We start from the raw sequence: 18572 nt of genomic DNA, 5'->3' as shown, positions 1-18572 counted from the left end.
AAATATTTTTGTTTTGTTTTAATGTTTATTTTGTTCAACTTTTGATAGTCCTTTTTCAACGACATGTAGAATAGGAAGGGGTATATGCAAAAATGAATTTTTATTCAGCCTAAATAGCCGTTAAGGAAGTAAAGGACAAAGTTACATAACTACATACATACCTTGATTTGTTTGTGATGTCAAGATTTCTCAAAATTCGTTGAATGAGCTTTTAAACCAACTTCCAAGCACATCATTCATAAATGGCATTCCAATTTTTTACATCTCATTTCATTCTTTGCTGAAATATCTGAAAATGTTTCTTGGAGAATTATAGACAAACAAAAGTTTTGTTTACAATAACTTTCAATTTTTATTTGTTTTTAAATATTTTTTGCTTGAATTTGGTGTTTTTTTTACAATTTTTTATTAGAAATTTATTGGAGTTTTGTTAACATTTTTATTTAATTTATTTTTCTATTTTTAGTTTTAACCTCAAATAGCATTCCTGGACTCCGATTGTTGGCCTTAAAGGTAAGTCGTTGTATGATTTTATTGTTTTAAACTTCCAAATCACACCAAAACAAAGTAACACGTTTTCCTTTCTTCGGGTTCTGAGATTTATAAGCGAGCCATTGTATTATGAACCGCAGGATTTAACACCCATTTTCCCTTCAAATTTAGGGGTATTTGTTTAAAGATGTAATCGTATTTAATAAGTCAATTTTACTTTGAGGAATATCAGTTACTTGTGAACCTGTTACTCTTTGACTCTTAGGAGTTTTTTCAACATATGAAAGCGGTTTTTACTTAGGGTCTACCTTGGACGACATAATTGTCGTTTAGATTGCTTTCAGTTCCTTTTCCTTTTTTCTGATCATAAGGCGTTTTTATTCAATGAAATTCTTGAGAGATTATCATTTGATACTCTTGCTCTTTATGCTCTTCGCCTTATTTCATGATGCGAACCAATTCGTTGTGTTCTTATCGGATTTCTAAAACGACGATTTTCGGGACGTGGTCCAATTACATGTTCCTCCTCATCGGACAGCTCGTTTTCATCATGCTCATTAGGTGACTCATAATCTTCCATAATGGAATCTTGCACCGTTTCTACTGAAGCATTTGATGAACCATTCATGCGTTCATCTCTCACCATGGCATTGGCGAGCAAACGTTGACGTCTCTCTTCCATCAGCCTGTCACGTTCTTTGTGTATATAGTCTCTAATATTCGGTAAACCAGCCACATTGTTAGCCGTCAATGCTGAACGTATTATGTTCATATCGGTGGCCTCCATCCATTCATCGGTTTCGGGTACATAACATTCGGTATGTGAAATGGTGGAAACACCATTAAATCCGGCAATGGCAAAGATCATATCGTCGATGATTTCCAAACCAAAATTACTACGTGAATGATTCATTTCCCGTATAAAAGTCCAGGTTTGTGTGTCTGGGTTATATCGCTCTCCTGTGGCCAAACGTGAAGTACCATTGAAGCCACCAACAACATACACTTGACCACGAAAAGCAACACATGATACCCCAGAACGACGTTGATTCATATTTGGTATGCGAGTCCAAACATTGGTATTGGGATCATAGAATTCGGCACTATCCAGGCATTCTTGACCATTGAAACCACCTGTGAAAAATATATCAAAATGTAGGTCTAATAAATACTGTGCAGCAATGTCATGCTATAACCCCAGTAGTGCGATTCTCTAACACATTTTTTTAGTTACCGACAAAAATCGGTAAAAATAAAATGCTTATAATTTCGGTAATTAACGATATTTTTCGGTAAGGTAGCGATAAAAAAGTAGTCGTAAGTACATATTTACATTAGGCAATTTTACTTGCGGCAATTGTCAGTTTGCTGGTGACAGAGGGTGTTGAGAGGCAAATGGTTACCATATGCCTCACCCCTCTCTCCATCAAATTGACAATTGTCGCAAGGAAAATTGCCTAATGTAAATATGGACCAACGTTCTTCCGACAGCAAGAATGTTGTAAACTTTAATTTGAACTTTTCATTAATAATTTTGCGTTTTCATTTTACCGATTTTTGAATCAGAGAATCACACTACAGGTCTTTATGTAATGTAACTTATGTTTAGTGGTTTCCCGTGGCCTTCTGAAGGGTTTATAGTTTTCCGTCTAGTTTCAAGCCGCTCTTCTTGGAGTTCTGACGCTTGACTTAAATACAGACGTATTTGATTTCCGTCTTATCACCCATATTTGGAAAGCATTCCCCTAACCGCCACTTGGGGGCGTTCCAATTGGGGTTAAAGGTTCCCCGAAGGAGATCGTAGACTTACTGGAGGATATTTATGTATTCGATATTCCGTAATATCGATCATTACGAAACCCATGGCGATTATCGGCAACTGTATAGCTATTTCTAATGCTGTAGAGGAGAAAAGCCTCGAGAGTCTTTGCTATGGGCGACAAAAGCGAAATCGGTCTGTACGATCCAATTTTGCGGGTATCCTTGCCTAGTTTCACTAGTGCCAGACTTCGGGGACGTTATGGGTGACTAGCGACAGCTGTTTAGCGCTCCTAATGACATTTACCACATCCTCCATTGTAAATTGTGGTCGGTTCTCTCTCTCTCGGCGGGATCTGTCGGATCTGTCAGTGTAACGGATGCCAGACGTGGCTAATGTCCTATCTACCTTCTTTCCAGATTTCGGGAGTGACTTAACCGTTGCCCACAATGCACTAATTTCGGTTCAAATGTTGCAATACTTCAGATAATCTAGCTACTTATTCCGCTTGTGCTCATCGACAAACCTATCTTCCAGTGTCAGCTCCCTCACTCTGGGGTCACTGAGGTTGGGTAGACGAAGCTCATCCATCAACCTCATTTGCTAGTGCCGCTGCCTTTGCTGAGAATTTTTCCCACTTCAGGAATTTTTCCTTTCTGGAAGAGAGGGCGCTTATAGATACCCTTTCTGAAAAAAGTGTTTCTATAGACCCTCTCTGAAAGAACGGGTGCTTCTATAGACCTTTTCTGAATGAAAGTATGCTTCTAGAGACACTCTCTGAAAGAAAGATTGCTTCTATAGACACTCTCTGAAAGAAATGGTGCTTCTATAGACACTCTCTGAAAGAAAGGGTGCTTCTCTAGACACTCTCTGAAAGAAAGGGTGCTTCTATAGACACTCTCTGAAAGAAAGGGTGCTTCTATAGACACTCTCTGAAAGAAAGGGTGCTTCTACAGACACTCTCTGAAAGAAAGGGTACTTCTATAGACACTCTCTGAAAGAAAGGGTGCTTCTAAAGATACTCTCTGAAAGAAAGGGTGCTTCTATAGACACTCTCTGAAAGAAAGGGTGCTTCTATAGACACTCTCTGAATGAAAGGGTGCTTCTATAGACACTCTCTGAAAGAAAGGGTACTTCTATAGACCTTTTCTGAAATAAAGTATGCTTCTACAGAACTTTTCTGAAATAAAGTATGCTTCTACAGAACCTTTCTGAAAGAAACGGTGCTTCTATAGACCCTCTCTGAAAGAAAGGGTGCTTCTATAGACCTTTTCTGAAAGAAAATTATGCTTCTAGAGAACCTTTCTTGAATAAAGGGTGCTTCTATAGACACTCTCTGAAAGAAAGGGTGCTTCTATAGACACTCTCTGAAAGAAATGGTGCTTCTATAGACACTCTCTGAAAGAAAGGGTGCTTCCTTAGACACTCTCTGAAAGAAAGGGTGCTTCTCTAGACACTCTCTGAAAGAAAAGGTGCTTCTATAGACACTCTCTGAAAGAAAGGGTGCTTCTATAGACACTCTCTGAAAGTAAGGGTGCTTCTATAGACACTCTATGAAAGAAAGGGTGCTTCCATAGACACTGTCTGAAAGAAAGGGTACTTCTATAGACACTGTCTGAAAGAAAGGGTACTTCTATAGACCTTTTCTGAAAGAAAGGGTACTTCTATAGACCTTTTCTGAAAGAAAGGGTGCTTCTACAGAACCTTTCTGAAAGAAACGGTGCTTCTATAGACCCTTTCTGAAAGAAACGGTGCTTCTATAGACACTCTCTGAAAGAAAGGGTGCTTCTAAAGACACTCTCTGAAAGAAAGGGTGCTTCTATAGACACTCTCTGAAAGAAAGAGTGCTTCTATGGACACTCTCTGAAAGAAAGAGTGCTTCTATAGACACTCTCTGAAAGAAAGGGTGCTTCTATAGACACTCTCTGAAAGAAATGGTGCTTCTATAGACACTCTCTGAAAGAAAGGGTGCTTCTATAGACACTCTCTGAAAGAAATGGTGCTTCTATAGACACTCTCTGAAAGAAAGGGTGCTTCTATAGACACTCTCTGAAAGAAAGGGTGCTTCTATAGACACTCTCTGAAAGAAACGGTGCTTCTATAGACACTCTCTGAAAGAAACGGTGCTTCTATAGACCTTTTCTGAAATAAAGCATGCTTCTAGAGAACCTTTCTGAAATAAAGGGTGTTTCTATAGACCCTCTCTGAAAGTGTGCTTCTAGAGACCCTTTCTGGAAAAAGGGTGCTTGTATAGACACTCTCTGAAAGAAACGGTGCTTCTATAGACCCTTTCTGAAAGAAAGGGTTCTTCTGTAGACCCTTTCTCTGAAGCGTGGATTGGTGAACTCTCTGAAACTAGACCAATTAGTTTTCCCATGATTCATGAAAGTGTGGCATTCGGGGGTTATGATGTCAGAAATTGTGAAGGAGATGAATATAGGGACATAGTCAGACTCAAGAGAAGCGATTTTGAAATACCAAAAGCAGGCTAATGTTGGGCCTTTTGTCTGGGGTACTACTATTAATCGGCGGGATGTATATGTTAAGTAAAACTATCTCGGCAGTTCCATACCTGAATTTTACCCTTCCTAAATTCCATGTAAGGGGTCATTAGAGCCAGGTTCAAGCGAGATAGGTCTATATTGAACAGACTGGGGCAACAGGAAATATGGGCTCCCACCTCCACTTCTAGTGGGATCCTTCCTCAATACGTTTTAACCATTACAACGTTCCTCACAGCAGTTGGATCTGTGTTCCAGGACCGATGCAATGAACATCTTGCCCAAGGACTGCCGTTGTTGAGTTTGGTATTCTACACCGCCGCGACCCTGAAATTCTTCGGACTCACAAAGCCCATTATTTCCTCCATTTTACCTCGGAGTCCATGGCAATTAAATAGTAAAAATATTAAAAAAGTACAATGAAAAAATGGCTATATGTATTGCTTGGTGCGCAGGTAGGCCATATCGGGCCACGTTTTGGTAAAGTCCCGATATAACGATACCTCCCGATTTTCGGTATTTTGTTGGTTTTAGCTAAATGTTTGGCCGAACTAACTGTAATTTAACATCTGAGGTTCCAGAGGCCACAAAACATCTTTACCAAAAATTGTCAATATAGGTCCAAGTATTGGTATAGTCCCCATATAACGGTACTTCCCGATTTTCGGTATTTTGAGGGTTTTAGTTACATTTTTTGGCCGAACTACTTGTAATTTGACAATTGAGGTTCTCAGAAGTCACAAATCTTCTTCACCAAAAATTGTCAATATAGGTTCACATATTGATATATGTAGCCCCCCATATAAAGGTGGCGCCCGATTGAAGAAATTTTTTGATACATTTTGTGACTTTATACAGGCATTTGGGTTTTTGTGTTCACAAAATATCTCTATTTAAGATTGTGGACAGAAAGGAAAATTAAAAATTAAATAAAAGTTCGGCCCGGCCGAACCCAACGCATTTTTACTTGTTTTCATTTCGGCCGACAAACTATCGATAGTCCCGACTATTGTTTTGATTGTTGTCTGGAGATTACGCCGACCAACCAAAACATGTTTTTTAATTTGACTGTCGCGAATTATTTCAAAAGTAGTTGCTCTTGAGTACGTTGTAATCACAGTTTTACGACAGCGATCAAAACGAGAGTCGGATTATCGATAGAGTTTTTGCCAGATCTACTTTTATCCTCAACAGGAATTTTCCACCTCCCCTCGACTTCGAGCTTCAATTTTTGCACAGTGTTATCCATTCCCAAACCATGGGGGTGTATAATATTTTAGAAATATCTTTTCATTTAGTTTCTACTTTCCTCCATCTTTCCTTTCTTATTTTTCCCCATTTCTTACCAGTGGCATAAATTTTCCCATTAAGTGTACAGGCGCTTGCGTCAGATCTTTGCATATTCATGGGTGTTATAACGGACCATTGATTTGTTGCGGGATTATAGCGTTCCACTGTATTAAGACGATTATGGCCATCATAGCCGCCTATGGCATAAATTAAACCATTCAACTCGGCCACGCTGACGTAGCAACGACGAGAATGCATGGGAGCCACCTAAGAAAGGAAATAAAAGATGAAGAAAAATTGCTAATGTAAATTGTCTATTGCAATAAACACTTTCATTCATACCTCCTTCCAGGTTTTCTTAATGGCGTCAAAGACTCGACATGTATTGAAATATTCCAAGCCATCATAACCTCCAATGGCATAGATTTTATAACCAATTACAGCTGTGCCGTGATAGGCCCTGGGACCAGCTGGATCTTCGGCTGGTATATTGACCCATCTATCGGCCCGTGTATCATAGGTTTCAATGCAGGCCTTAGATGTACCACCACTCCAGCCACCTATGGCAAATATAACCTCATGCGGCAGGCGTGGCATGGCCAAGGGCGGTGTGGTCAACTTCACATGTGAAAGGGGCATGCGAAAAGGACAATATAACATTGAGCTAAAAATACAATCACACATCAGCACTTTCATACCTCTCCTGATGTGGGATTTATTATATCCAAGTCATACATAAATTTAAACGTTTCCACAATCAATGGCTTGGCTTCGTCACTTTGCAGAACATATGGATGTTCCTTTACCTCCTCCATGAAACACTGGAAGGATATACAAACAAACAATATGAAATACTGCATTGATTACTAATCACAGAGCATACCTTGGGAGTCATTAATCCCAAACGAACACCCTGCATTAATTGGGCCACATGTTGTTTGCGGTTTTCGGGATCTTGGTCAATCCATTTCACACACAGCTTCCACACATTGTCTTCTTCTCGGGTATTAAGTTCATCGTCATTGATGACATCATAAAAGTCCTTTAAATTCATTTGCAATAAGTCCTTATTTTTAGATGCCACCTCAATGAAATGCCGCAACAAGTAGTTCCTAGCCTTGGCATATAAATCGTTCAAAAAACGAAATCTGCTTAGCAAACAAATGAAGAAGAAAGAAGGCATTAGAAGATACTCAATTAGTTGGGAATTAGTAATGTAAAGTGATTATTGGGATTGTGTAACTCTTGATTTGTCTATGCAATAAGTTGCAGGTGTGGGTGTGCATGATGTCACATATGGAATATACGTACATACCTGGCAAAACCCATTATACTGACACAATTTTCCGCTGTTAGCATTTGTGCTAAATACTGTTTGCACATTTTCACCAAACCCGAGATGCCAACATAATCGGCTGATATTAAAAGTTGATGAACATTATCGGCATTGATGGAGCATTTCCGCAAATATGCATAGTTGATGATTTCTTCCATAATGCTGGAACTAATACCCGGTATGTGAACATGATGATTATTTGATTCCGCGTTGCTGCCTTTATTTGTTGCCTCGCCTGTGGTGGTAAATTGTGCTCTGCGGAGGAAGAAAGGATTAAAGTCTGCATTTCAATATGTTTTATCACTAATTTAATTTTGATTCCAGAATTTCAATAGAATCTCGACATATCGAAAATTTTAAGAATTCCTAATAAACTGTCAAACCTCTCAGCGGAATGTTGGTCAACATTTCCTGAGTAGTTTCTCAGCCATGTAAAACTTCTCTACATGTTCGGACATGCCGTTCGGAATCGAACTTGAAACGCGATCCTGTGTCATTGAGCAAAACAAAGAACCGGACTGCCCTCATTGATGTGAGAGAAGTGCCCTTTAAGCGGTGTTCGTAAGAAATATTGGTTTTAACGTCAGCCCCTTGCAGCCTTATCCTTCCCATTTTCTTAGTGATAAATCGAAAAATATGATAATTCTCCAAAAAACTGGCGGTGCTTTTGTTTTCGAATTATTGGGAACCTACTGCATAAAAAACAAACCACTTCTTACCGAAAATATGGACTGCAGGCACTCATTATCGCCCGGTGAACATTAAAGGAACCATCCGTAACACTTATAACGGCATCACAAAGTAAATTGCTACAACGCAATTCATTTAGGGTCTGTAAGGCCTGTTCACTCACGGTTCCAACCAATATTTGTTCATCTTCCTTTTCAACACCAACATCTTCAACATCGACATCCATATCGCCGTCGGATAGAACACCTTCATCATTATTTGCAATTGCATTGTGTTGGTGGTGGTGGTGAATTACTGCATTGACACGTTCGCGATTCATTACAAATTTTGAATTTGCCAAAAATAATATAAACTAATTTCAATTTATAAACTGAGAATTTTGAAAATGTTGATCCTTTAAAGTTCCCCCCTTTGGATTTTCTTTATTTGTGGTATTTTAAAACGTTTCTTCTTTTTAAGATTTTTTAAGATCACGTCAATAATTGGTTTACTGGTAATCTTGAAAACCGTTACTTTTTCTTAACTTATTTAAATTATTAATAAATATTTGTAATTATTTTCCCAAAGAAAGGAAAATATATTCACAACAACAATATATTGATTGACTTATAAAAAAAAAACATAGAAATATTATGTCAAATTATAGCAATGAATTGATAGAACATTTCTTTATTAACAAAGACGTTTAAAAAGGGAGCAAATTATGTAGCGTATACATAATTTAAATAACCAGTTCGAATTCGTAATAAGTATACGTAATGATATTAAAATTAATAACAGTCATACGCAACAGTAAACGAGATGGGTTTAAATCAATGTCGTTCTTTGGTATTGTTGAAGTTACGAAGTTTTTCGGCAATTCTCACACACACAACTCGAACGCAATGAAAGAGCACACAAAAGAGAGCAAATGTTTTGATTTGTTATTGTTTTACAGCATGCGTGCATACAACCTTACTAACACACTGTCAAAAGTTGCCAATATTCAGAATTTTGTTTGCCCTCTTCTTGGTCGGCAGTGATTTAAATTTGCAGAATTTTTAGTGTAGCAGACTTTAAGGTGAAAAACTCTTTACTTTATTAAAACAGGTATTTTTTCACTCAAGCAGAGATTAATTACAGAAGAGCCTAAAACGCCTGTTATACTATGATTTAAACTGTCAATCCATACAATATCCGTCAAATAAAATCCAGTGGATTTAGAACTACGATTTATTTGACGTATATACTATGGAATTGACATTTGAAATCGAGTGGATAAGTCTAAACGTACTATAAAGAGGGATGTCGCTATAGAAAAGAAATAATGTCCAAGCTTTCGCGTAGCAGTTAATACTTCTTTGTTATGCTGGCCATCAATGATTTATAGACGAAATTACAACTAAAGGCCTCGGTACATAAGAATCATGATATTTTTGCCATGCAGACCCAAATTCGAAGTAGGAATGCCGGCTCTTGATTATTTTTGTTCGGTTTGTCTCATGCGCATCTAACACCCTGAAGCTTTGCTAAATTTAATCGATGTAGGGAGTGGGTGAATTTAAGGGTTGCTTTGGAGGAAGAACTACATATGAGAGGGACTATGTTACTGTATGCTGCGTAAACACAGAGCCCAGCAACCGCACACGCACAGCACATAACACTTTTTGCAATTTAATTGCAATGGACTCCGAGAAAACATCGAGGAAATAGTCGGTTTTATGTGACGGAAGAATATCATGAATATCACGGAGGTGCAGGAAACCAAACCCAACAAGAATTTCCGGTTACAGCAATGCGAGGGTAACAACGTACTAAAGGAGAATCGTAGCAGAAGTAGAGATAGGGACTAGCTTTCCTACTGTAGCAGTCTGTTAAATACAGACATATCTAGCTTAAGACTGTCTGTACTGACGCGTCCATGGAAAGTATGGATGTAGCAGTCATGTATCTCGCCGATAAATGACAGGTTACTTACTTACTTACTTAGCTGGCCCATTACAGAACATTTGTTCTATAGGCCGAACTAAGAAAAGATTTCCAATTCTCTCTATTTGTTGCTTCGCTTTCTGGAATACCGCGCCTTTTCATCTCATCATCCACTTGTTTGCGCCATCTATTCCTTGGCCTGCCAATTCTGCGTGCACCGCCAAGCGGTCAGTGTTTATACACCTTTTTAGCGGGGTCATCATCGCTCATTCTTATGATATGGCCTAGCCAACGCAATCGCTGCATCTCGATACGTTTAACAATATTGATGTCGTTGTACAGCAGGTACAGCTCGTGGTTCATGCGACGTCGATATTCACCGTCAACGCAGATTGGTCCGTAGATCTTTCGAAGAATTTTTCTCTCAAACACACCAAGCACTGCCATGTCTGCTTGCGCAAGTACCCAGGCTTCGGAGCCATACATCAGCACGGGTAGTATCAGTGTTTTGTAGGGCGTTATTTTTGTTTGACGAGATGTGGCTTTGTTTTTAAATTGCTTACTTAAACCAAAGTAGCATCTGTTGGCCAATACAATTCTTCTTTTTATTTCACAACTGATGTCGTTTGTTGTGTTTACGGAGGTGCCGAGGTAGACGAAGTCTTTTACTACCTCAATATTATAGGAACCAACTTCCACAGTCGGTCCGAGCTCAATGGACGCATTGCGCGTCGACACCATCAACTTGGTCTTTTCACCGTTTACCGCCAGACCCACTTTAGCAGATTCTCCTTCGACCTTCATAAAGGTATCAGTTACTTCTTTTACATGTGACTATTGGTGTAGATTGTGCCACTTCTTTTGACGTTTGCCTCTCGTATAACCTTTTCCAGCAGGATGTTAAAGAGATCACACGAAAGGCTGTCTCCTTGTCGGAAACCTCTTTTGGTACCAAACTCTTCGGAGAGGTTCTTTCCTATTTTAACTGAGGACCTCGTGTCAGTTAAAGTCATTTTGCAAAGCCGGATGAGCTTTGCGAGATACCAAATTCAGACATAGCTTGGAATACCTTTGAACGCAGCGGGCTGTCGAAGGCTGCTTTATAACACTGTGCAGCAGCATTTTTGGGGGGTGGAAAATTTCTTTTGAATATGAAAGCACTTGATGAGTATACTAAGAACCCAAAAGGAAATTTTCGCCATAGGTCAAGTTTCTGAGATATCTCGCGATGAATTTTTTGATTTTTTCCCTATAATACTTGGTAAAATAGCTCCATATCTCTATTTGGCGTTGTTGTAGCTTAATTTTGAGGTGACATGTCTGCAGTCAAATCGATTGGCGAATGTTTTTGTAGAACATTTCATTCTTCTAACTCAATGCCTTTCATGTCCTTTTCGTCCTTTATTTCTTGAACCGTAGTGAAAGTACCACAAGATGAGATTTTTCAGCATCCAAATATTCTACAAAAATGTTGATCAGAAGATTTTAGCTACGGTTCTCTTTGACAGCTAATCGATTCTGTCACATTTTCATTGTCCTTTTTGACATTTAATCGGTTTTGGTTCAGAAATAAACTATGTTTTGTTTTTCTGTATATTCGGCATTGGTTATTTATTGCTATGTAGACATAACAGTTGGTTATTGCTTATGTAGACATCTGGGGTGCTTCTGAAATATTTACCACAAATAGCTCTTGTAATGGTGAACACGTTAATAACAAATTTTCTTGGAGGATAGATCCGGTTATCTCAATTTTTGATCCGGATATTCCGACATTAAAACGGATTTTTGAACCGGTTTTAAGAAACCGATTAAACTTATATGTATACCGGGCGAAGTTTGACCTACGGCGTAATTGTCCTTCCGCGTTCGTATTATTATCTTCATCGACTTTCATCGCCAAAAAGAATTGTTCGCCCCCCAGGCTTTGATCTCCATATTTGCGCGTTTTGATATTTTTCCTTAAAAACGGTTTAAGAAATCGGTTTTTTTGTTCTAGAACTGCAACTAACAAAGTTTTCAGAAACGAATTAATTTAATTTGATTGACAACTCTATAAGCTTTTTAACGGTATACATATAAGTTTAATCGGTTACATATAAGTTTAATCGGTGTCTACATAAGCAATAACCAACTGTTATGTCTACATACCAATAAATAACCAATGCCGAATATACAGAAAAACAAAACATAGTTTATTTCTGAACCAAAACCGATTAAATGTCAAAAAGGGCAATGAAAATGTGACAGAATCGATTAGCTGTCAAAGAGAACCGTAGCTAAAATCTTCTGATCAACATTTTTGTAGAATATTTGGATGCTGAAAAATCTCATCTTGTGGTACTTTCACTACGGTTCAAGAAATAAAGGACGAAAAGGACCTTTCATGTCCCATTGAGTTAGAAGAATGAAATGTTCTACAAAAAGATTCGCCAATCGATTTGACTGAAGACATGTCACCTCAAAATGAAGCTACAACAACGCCAAATAGAGATATGGAGCTATTTTACCATGTATTATAGGGAAAATATCAAAAAATTCATCGCGCGATATCTCAGAAACTTGACCTATGGCGAAAATTTCCTTTTGGGTTCTTAGTATACTCATCAAGTACTTTCATATTCAAAAGAAATTTTCCACCCCCCAGACTTTGAGTTCCATTTTGTGTCACAGTGTAATCGACAAAAAGGTGGTAGGTGTCGATCTGCATATCTTGGGTCTTCTCCAGGATTTTCCGCAGGCTAAATATCTGGTCAATGGTGGACTTGCCAGGTCTAAAGCCGCATTGGTATGGTCCAATTATCTCGTTGACCATTGGCTTTAGTCGTTCGCACAATATCCCTGACACGATCTTGTAGGCAATAGGGAGTAGACTTATGCCCCTATAGTTAGAGCATACAGTCTTATCTCCCTTCTTGTGGACGAGGCACAGGATACTCAGGTTCCAATCGTCGGGTACTCGTTCTTCCTGCCAGATGGTGCTAACTAGCTGATGAATACACCTTATCAGCGTGTCGCCTCCGGTTTTGAACAGCTCGGCTGGTAAGCCATCGGCTGCTGCTGCCTTATTATTCTTCAGCCGATTTATTGCTGTCTTTACCTCATCTTGGCTGGGCGGTATACATTCAATACCATCTTCTGGGATTGGGACTGTGGTATCTTCGTCGTCTTCGCTGCTATTGGATACCAACAGTTTTGAAAAATGTTCCTTTCATATCCTGAGTACACTATCTGTATCAGTTACCAAATTACCTTGCTGGTCTCTACAGGAGGATGTGCCTGTACCAAAGCCAAAAGTTTGATGCTTGACTCTTTGGTAGAATTTTCGGACTTTATTCTGGCTCATTCTGGAGTTTTTCACACTCCCGCTTTTCCATCTCTCTCTTTTTCCTGCGGAAAAGACGTTTCTCCTCTCTCCTTTTCTCCCTGTATCTCTCTCGTGCGCTACGCGTTGCTACGGATTGTAAAGTAGCCCTATATGCCGCATTTTTCTCTTCGGTGGCAGCACGACACTCCTGATCATACCATGGATTCCCTGGTGGAGGCCTCTGGTATCCAAGTATGGATTTTGCGGCTGTTTGCATGGAGTGGGCAATGCTTTGCCATTGCGCTGATATGTTATCGGGATGAGGAGTGCTTTGATTAAGCAATTGGGCTAGTTGAGAGGAATATGCTATGGCTATCTGTTGTGATTGCAGCTTACCGATGTCTAACTTTCGTGTTGTGTCTGTTCGTACTTTGTTTGCTATGTTTAAGCGGGTGCGTACCTTTGCTGCAACAAGGTAGTGGTCCGAATCAATGTTTGCGCCTCGGAACGATCGTACATCCAACACGCTCGATCAATGTCTTCCATCTATCACAACATGATCCATTTGATTACTTGTTCTTTGATCTGGAGACAGCCAGGTGCCCTTATGAATATCGAGATGATTAAATCTGGTACTGCTAACTACCATGTTTTTTGCAGCTGCAAAGTCTATCAGCCTCATACCATTGTCAGATGTTTCACTGTGGAGGCTGAATTTCCCGACTGTTGGGCCAAAGATATTCTCCTTTCCAATTTTGGCATTAAAATCGCCTAGAATGATTTTAATGTCATGGGCAGGGCAACGGTCATATGTTTCTTCTAAGCGCTCGTAAAATATATCTTTGGTCTGTTCGTCCTTGTCTTCAGTGAGAGCATGAGCGCAAATAAAGCTGATGTTGAAGAATTTAGCTTTTATTCGAATTGCAGCAAGTCTTTCATTCACTGGAGTGAAGCTGGATACCAGATGTTTTAGTCTCCGACTAACTACAAATCCGCAACCAAACTCATGCTTTACGTCATGGCAGCTATAATACAGTGCGTCACCTTTAGGTGTTGTTGTGACGCCTTTCCCAATCCATCGTATTTCCTGTATGGCAGTAATATCGGCCTTGTACTTTTCAAGTACGTCTGCCAATGCGAAGACTGCACCTTCTCTATAAAGAGTGCGAACATTCCAGGTGCAGATTCGCAGATCATGGTCCTTAAAACGTTTGCGGGGTTCGTCAACTTTAAAAGGGGTTGTTTTTCTTTTCTTTCGTTTTTTCATAGTATGCTGTTTTTTCTAGGGGAGGGTTACTAGCCCGACGCCCAAACCCAAGTTTTTAACGTTCTTATGGGAGAACGCGCGGCACATGTTAGCTCACTACCTTTAACAGGTGTTAAAGGCAGTTCCCCAGGTGACACCACGGGGAGGTCAGTGTCCACTTGAGATGAAAGAGGGACCAAGATAAATCCTGGGCTTTGCCATGTTAAAACCGGTCAGGACCGTTGCTTGGTATCATCCATCCCCTACGTCACCCAAGACAATGTTATATGTCAATGACAGGTTATATGTTAAAAATTACCGGTTTTGGAAGGTTATAACCGACTGGTTTTAAGGGATTTTTATGCACCTCAAGAGTTTCGGTACTGGGTCCCAGTTTGTGACCATTGGATCTTTTCCTGTCTAGAGGGTACCATCATAATTTAAATGCATGATGTTGCAAATGTCATTAGGAGCGCAAAATCCTAAGAACTACGACCTTACGTGATCTTCATGGTAACTTGATGAGCCGAGAGATGAGTATCTCACCAAAAAGGTCTCAAGCTGTCACTAGCCACCCTCGTCGTACCTTAAGTCTGTAATACTTGCAGGGTGGTCCCGCTACCAGACAAGGATGTCAGAAAAGGTGAGTCGTACAGACTGATTGTGCTTTTGTCCCCCGTAGCAAAGACTCTTTAGGCTTTACTCATCCCGAGCTGAATAATAGTTCTACGTTTTTATGAGGATCATAGATCTCGACACATAACCATCGTGTCCTGGTCTGACAAATCACGTCATCTGTAAACTCATCGTTTCTCTTTGTTTACACAATCTCCCATTAATGGTGTCTATCAGCAGATCGCCCGACTTCGTCACCTCTGAACGCCGCACTTTCATTAACATTGGAAAGCTAATTGACATAGTTTCAGAGAGTTCACTCATCACTGCTTCAGAGAAATTTCCAACCATTCTGGCGTTCGCTATATACCTGCTGATCATATACCCAACATAGACAAAATATCCCAGCAAAGGTGGATGGGCTAGCAGTTGATCGTAATGAGCTTCGTCGAGCCAACCAACTTTAAGTTAACAGGTTGGTCGCTGCCGTGTGATTGGTGAAACAGCTTGATGAGCCGAAAGTTGAGTATCTCACCAAAGTTCTCAATCTGGCGCTAGCTACCCTCATAGTACCCGAAGTGTGTAAAATTGACAGGGTGGTCCCGCTACCAGGTAAGGATGCCACAAAATGTAAGTCGTACAGACCGATTTTGATTTTGTCGCCCGTAGCAAAAACTGTTTAGTCTTTATTCTGCGACAAGCTAAGATGCAGGAACAAGCTCCTCAAGTCCCTAGCCGGCAACACTTGGTGTGCAGATAAAGAAACGCAAGAGGTCTGGACTGTGGTAAACTATGCAGCTATAATAGGGTTCACGAATATAAGTCCAACGCGATGAGCAATATTCAAACCTGTCAGAACGCCGTCCTGAGAACTTCTCATATCATCAATGGACCATATGCTCTCATTGAAGTAAATACTTGGGTATTACCGTAAAATTCGTCCGAATTATCGTATGGTACATAGGACTCCCCCACCCAGGCATGTCAGGAGGGATTTTCATGATTTAGAGGGGTAATACAAGCGTTGCTAGAGGGAATTGAATAGAATTTACACAAATGCAGTCGCAGATGCCATAAACAACTGTGGTGGTTAATGCTGAATAACGTCAGCTTCCGCGTAAACCAGAGTAGTTTTGGCTCAACTACGTACGGGATGGTGCAGACATCTAAATTTCTATAGGGCAATGATTTAAGACACCGTGCAAAACATCTGCCAAGTATGAGGTAGAGGGCCGCACGCCTAACTGCAGCCTTTCAACTGCTTTATCAAACCTACTCAACTAACTTCAATAGCTTTGTGGCAGGAAACGAACCTACAAACATATAATATGCTGTTACAACAACAGTAAAAACTTTTGTCGCTAAATTTTGTGGCTATAGCCACATAGATATATCTATAGATATTACTCCTTCAGACCAACAAAAGCTTTATTCCAGAACGCTCTTGAATCTATCAGTAGTACTCCGGTCATGTTCGAAGCGGTGGCTAAATGACACAACTCTTTGCAACAACTTGTTATCGATGTTTGCCATGTTGGGCGCCAGTCCTCGTTAGGTTGGATAACACTGGTCAACAAAATGAAAAAAGTTGGCTGTTCCATTCGAATTTTTTTCTTATCCTTGGCCACCAGAAACGTTTTTTCGGTGTTTTTTTTTTAAGAGTTTGTTAAGAAGATGTCGTGTGATCGATCTAAACAGATTTTACTATATTTATCGTGAATATACGTAGCGAAATATAGAAGACCCATGTCGAACTTTGTAAAAAATGCGTATTTTGAGTACTTTAAACCTTACCCTTAGTTGTACACATGACAGGACAGTTGACTACATGTATTGATTGTCAAAAACACAAAACTTGCTTGTGTGACGTAGGCGTCCAGACAACTGCAAAAACAGTTGTAAAATTATTATTATTATTATCATTATTATTATTATTTTATTATTATTATTATTTTATTATTATTATTATTATTATCATTATTATTATTATTATTATTATTATTATTATTATTATTATTATTAATGAATTATTAATTATTAATTAATGAAAATAGTCGATTTCCTTTTTGTTTTCCGTTCACATGTTTTGCTTTTGGTCATGCTCTTTTGTTTTCAACACATTTCAATTATTATCTCACTCAAAAATTCCAAAAAATTTTCTTGCCTACTGTCTGTGAAAAAATGAGGGACAGCTGGGAGACAGCCGACAAATGTATGTATGTGTTAGTAAATCAGAGTTGTATTTGCGGACAGACTGTCTTGTGTAAACGCCTAGATAATTACGTCATCAAGGCATGTCATAGGTTTATGATATAAAGTGTGTCTGCGTACTCGATAATTTGTAATAATTATTACAAATTATTACTGAATGTTGTTTTTTTACACAATTTTCAGTAAAAGAGAATGAATTGAGAAACTTGTTTTTAAATTTTTATTACTGAGAACTTATAATTTTTACTGAAGGAATTTTGTTCAGTAACATTTTGTAGCTTTAGGCAGTTGTCAAAAGTTTAAAATATTCAGTAAATATTAATCAAATTGAAAATTTTTACTGAATGTTGTCCTTTTACTTTTTTAATTTTTTCCTTTGAAAGAGTATAATATGCTGTTTATATTAGAGCTTTTTGGGAGGTTAACCTTCATTATCAGGATTTGTTTGACGTATATGTAATGGAATTGACATTTTAAACCCAGTGGGTTTGTTAAATCCGGTTATATATAAACGTACTATAAAATGCTTTACTCTCTAAAAAGAAGTTACTGAGTAATATTTACTGAGAAAGTACAAGGACAAACCTATTATATATCAAAATCAACAATTGCTTTCCCATTCAAATTTGTTCAAAAAGTACGGTAAGTCAGAAGTCACATGCGCAAAGATTCCGATAAAGAAAATTGAGTTTTTAGATAAGAGCGGGGAGGATAAATTATAGAGAGTCTCGTTCCTCGTCGTTCTCTCCTAAAAACTCAATATTCTTTACCGAAAACTTTGCGCGTGTGACTACCGAATAACGAAAAAATTGCAGACTCTGGAAAGATGTTAACATCAGCCAATGGGATGCCAGCAAACATGCTGTTATAGTACGTTTACATATAACCGCATTTAATTAACCCACTGGGTTTCAAATGTCTTTTCCATACGTCAAATAAATCATCATAAAGAAGGTTAACCCGTCAAAAAGCTATAATGTATTTATTATCTAACAGAAAATAGGAGAAGAGAGCGTCATTCCGCACCATTTTCGTTAAAAGAAAAGTATAAGTTTTGCTAGTGTTTGCAACACGGAACTACTTTTTTAGCACAGAATTGGAAAGATAGTACTATCTTGCGGGATCTGGAAGACATCTTATGTGTTGGTCCAGATTATATTATATTTTTGGAATTTCTGTCGAAATGCTGAAAGGTAGATCCTTGTTGTTCCCCTAAA

At 38.8% G+C, this 18572-nt stretch overlaps 1 protein-coding gene and 1 long non-coding RNA gene across 2 annotated transcripts in view; one reads left to right on the top strand and one right to left on the bottom strand.

The window, feature by feature from the left end:
- LOC141393553 (uncharacterized) overlaps positions 1–18572 on the top strand; it is a 144687-nt gene that overhangs the window by 78581 nt on the left and 47534 nt on the right. The window contains exon 2 of the long non-coding RNA XR_012410118.1: positions 467–513. This is a non-coding gene — a long non-coding RNA (uncharacterized lncRNA). The remainder of the gene's footprint in view (positions 1–466; positions 514–18572) is intronic.
- Positions 390–8949, bottom strand: klhl10 (kelch-like protein 10). The gene is made up of 7 exons (XM_073966636.1): positions 8098–8949; positions 7358–7633; positions 6926–7190; positions 6741–6863; positions 6385–6660; positions 6099–6309; positions 390–1626 (listed from the first exon to the last, which is right to left on the bottom strand). Exons 1-7 carry the CDS (start codon positions 8385–8387, stop codon positions 917–919), a joined length of 2151 nt encoding a protein of 716 aa, XP_073822737.1. The 5' UTR covers positions 8388–8949; the 3' UTR covers positions 390–916.

This window comes from Musca autumnalis, unplaced genomic scaffold, assembly GCF_047663935.1.
Source record: "Musca autumnalis isolate F117 unplaced genomic scaffold, ASM4766393v1 scaffold_2, whole genome shotgun sequence".
Lineage (NCBI taxonomy): Eukaryota > Metazoa > Arthropoda > Insecta > Diptera > Muscidae > Musca > Musca autumnalis.
The sequence above is the reverse complement of the archived record's forward strand: the minus strand, read 5'-3'. Positions and strand labels throughout refer to the sequence as shown.

Bases quoted from the DNA above. Each gene is read 5' to 3' on its own strand.
- klhl10 (XM_073966636.1), bottom strand. From the start codon at position 8,387: ATGAATCGCGAACGTGTCAATGCAGTAATTCACCACCACCACCAACAC. The intron at 7,634-8,097 runs GTAAGAAGTGGT...CTTCCTCCGCAG, and splicing joins GCCTGCAGTCCATATTTTCG to AGCACAATTTACCACCACAG. The intron at 6,864-6,925 runs GTATGCTCTGTG...ATATCCTTCCAG, and splicing joins TGGGATTAATGACTCCCAAG to TGTTTCATGGAGGAGGTAAA.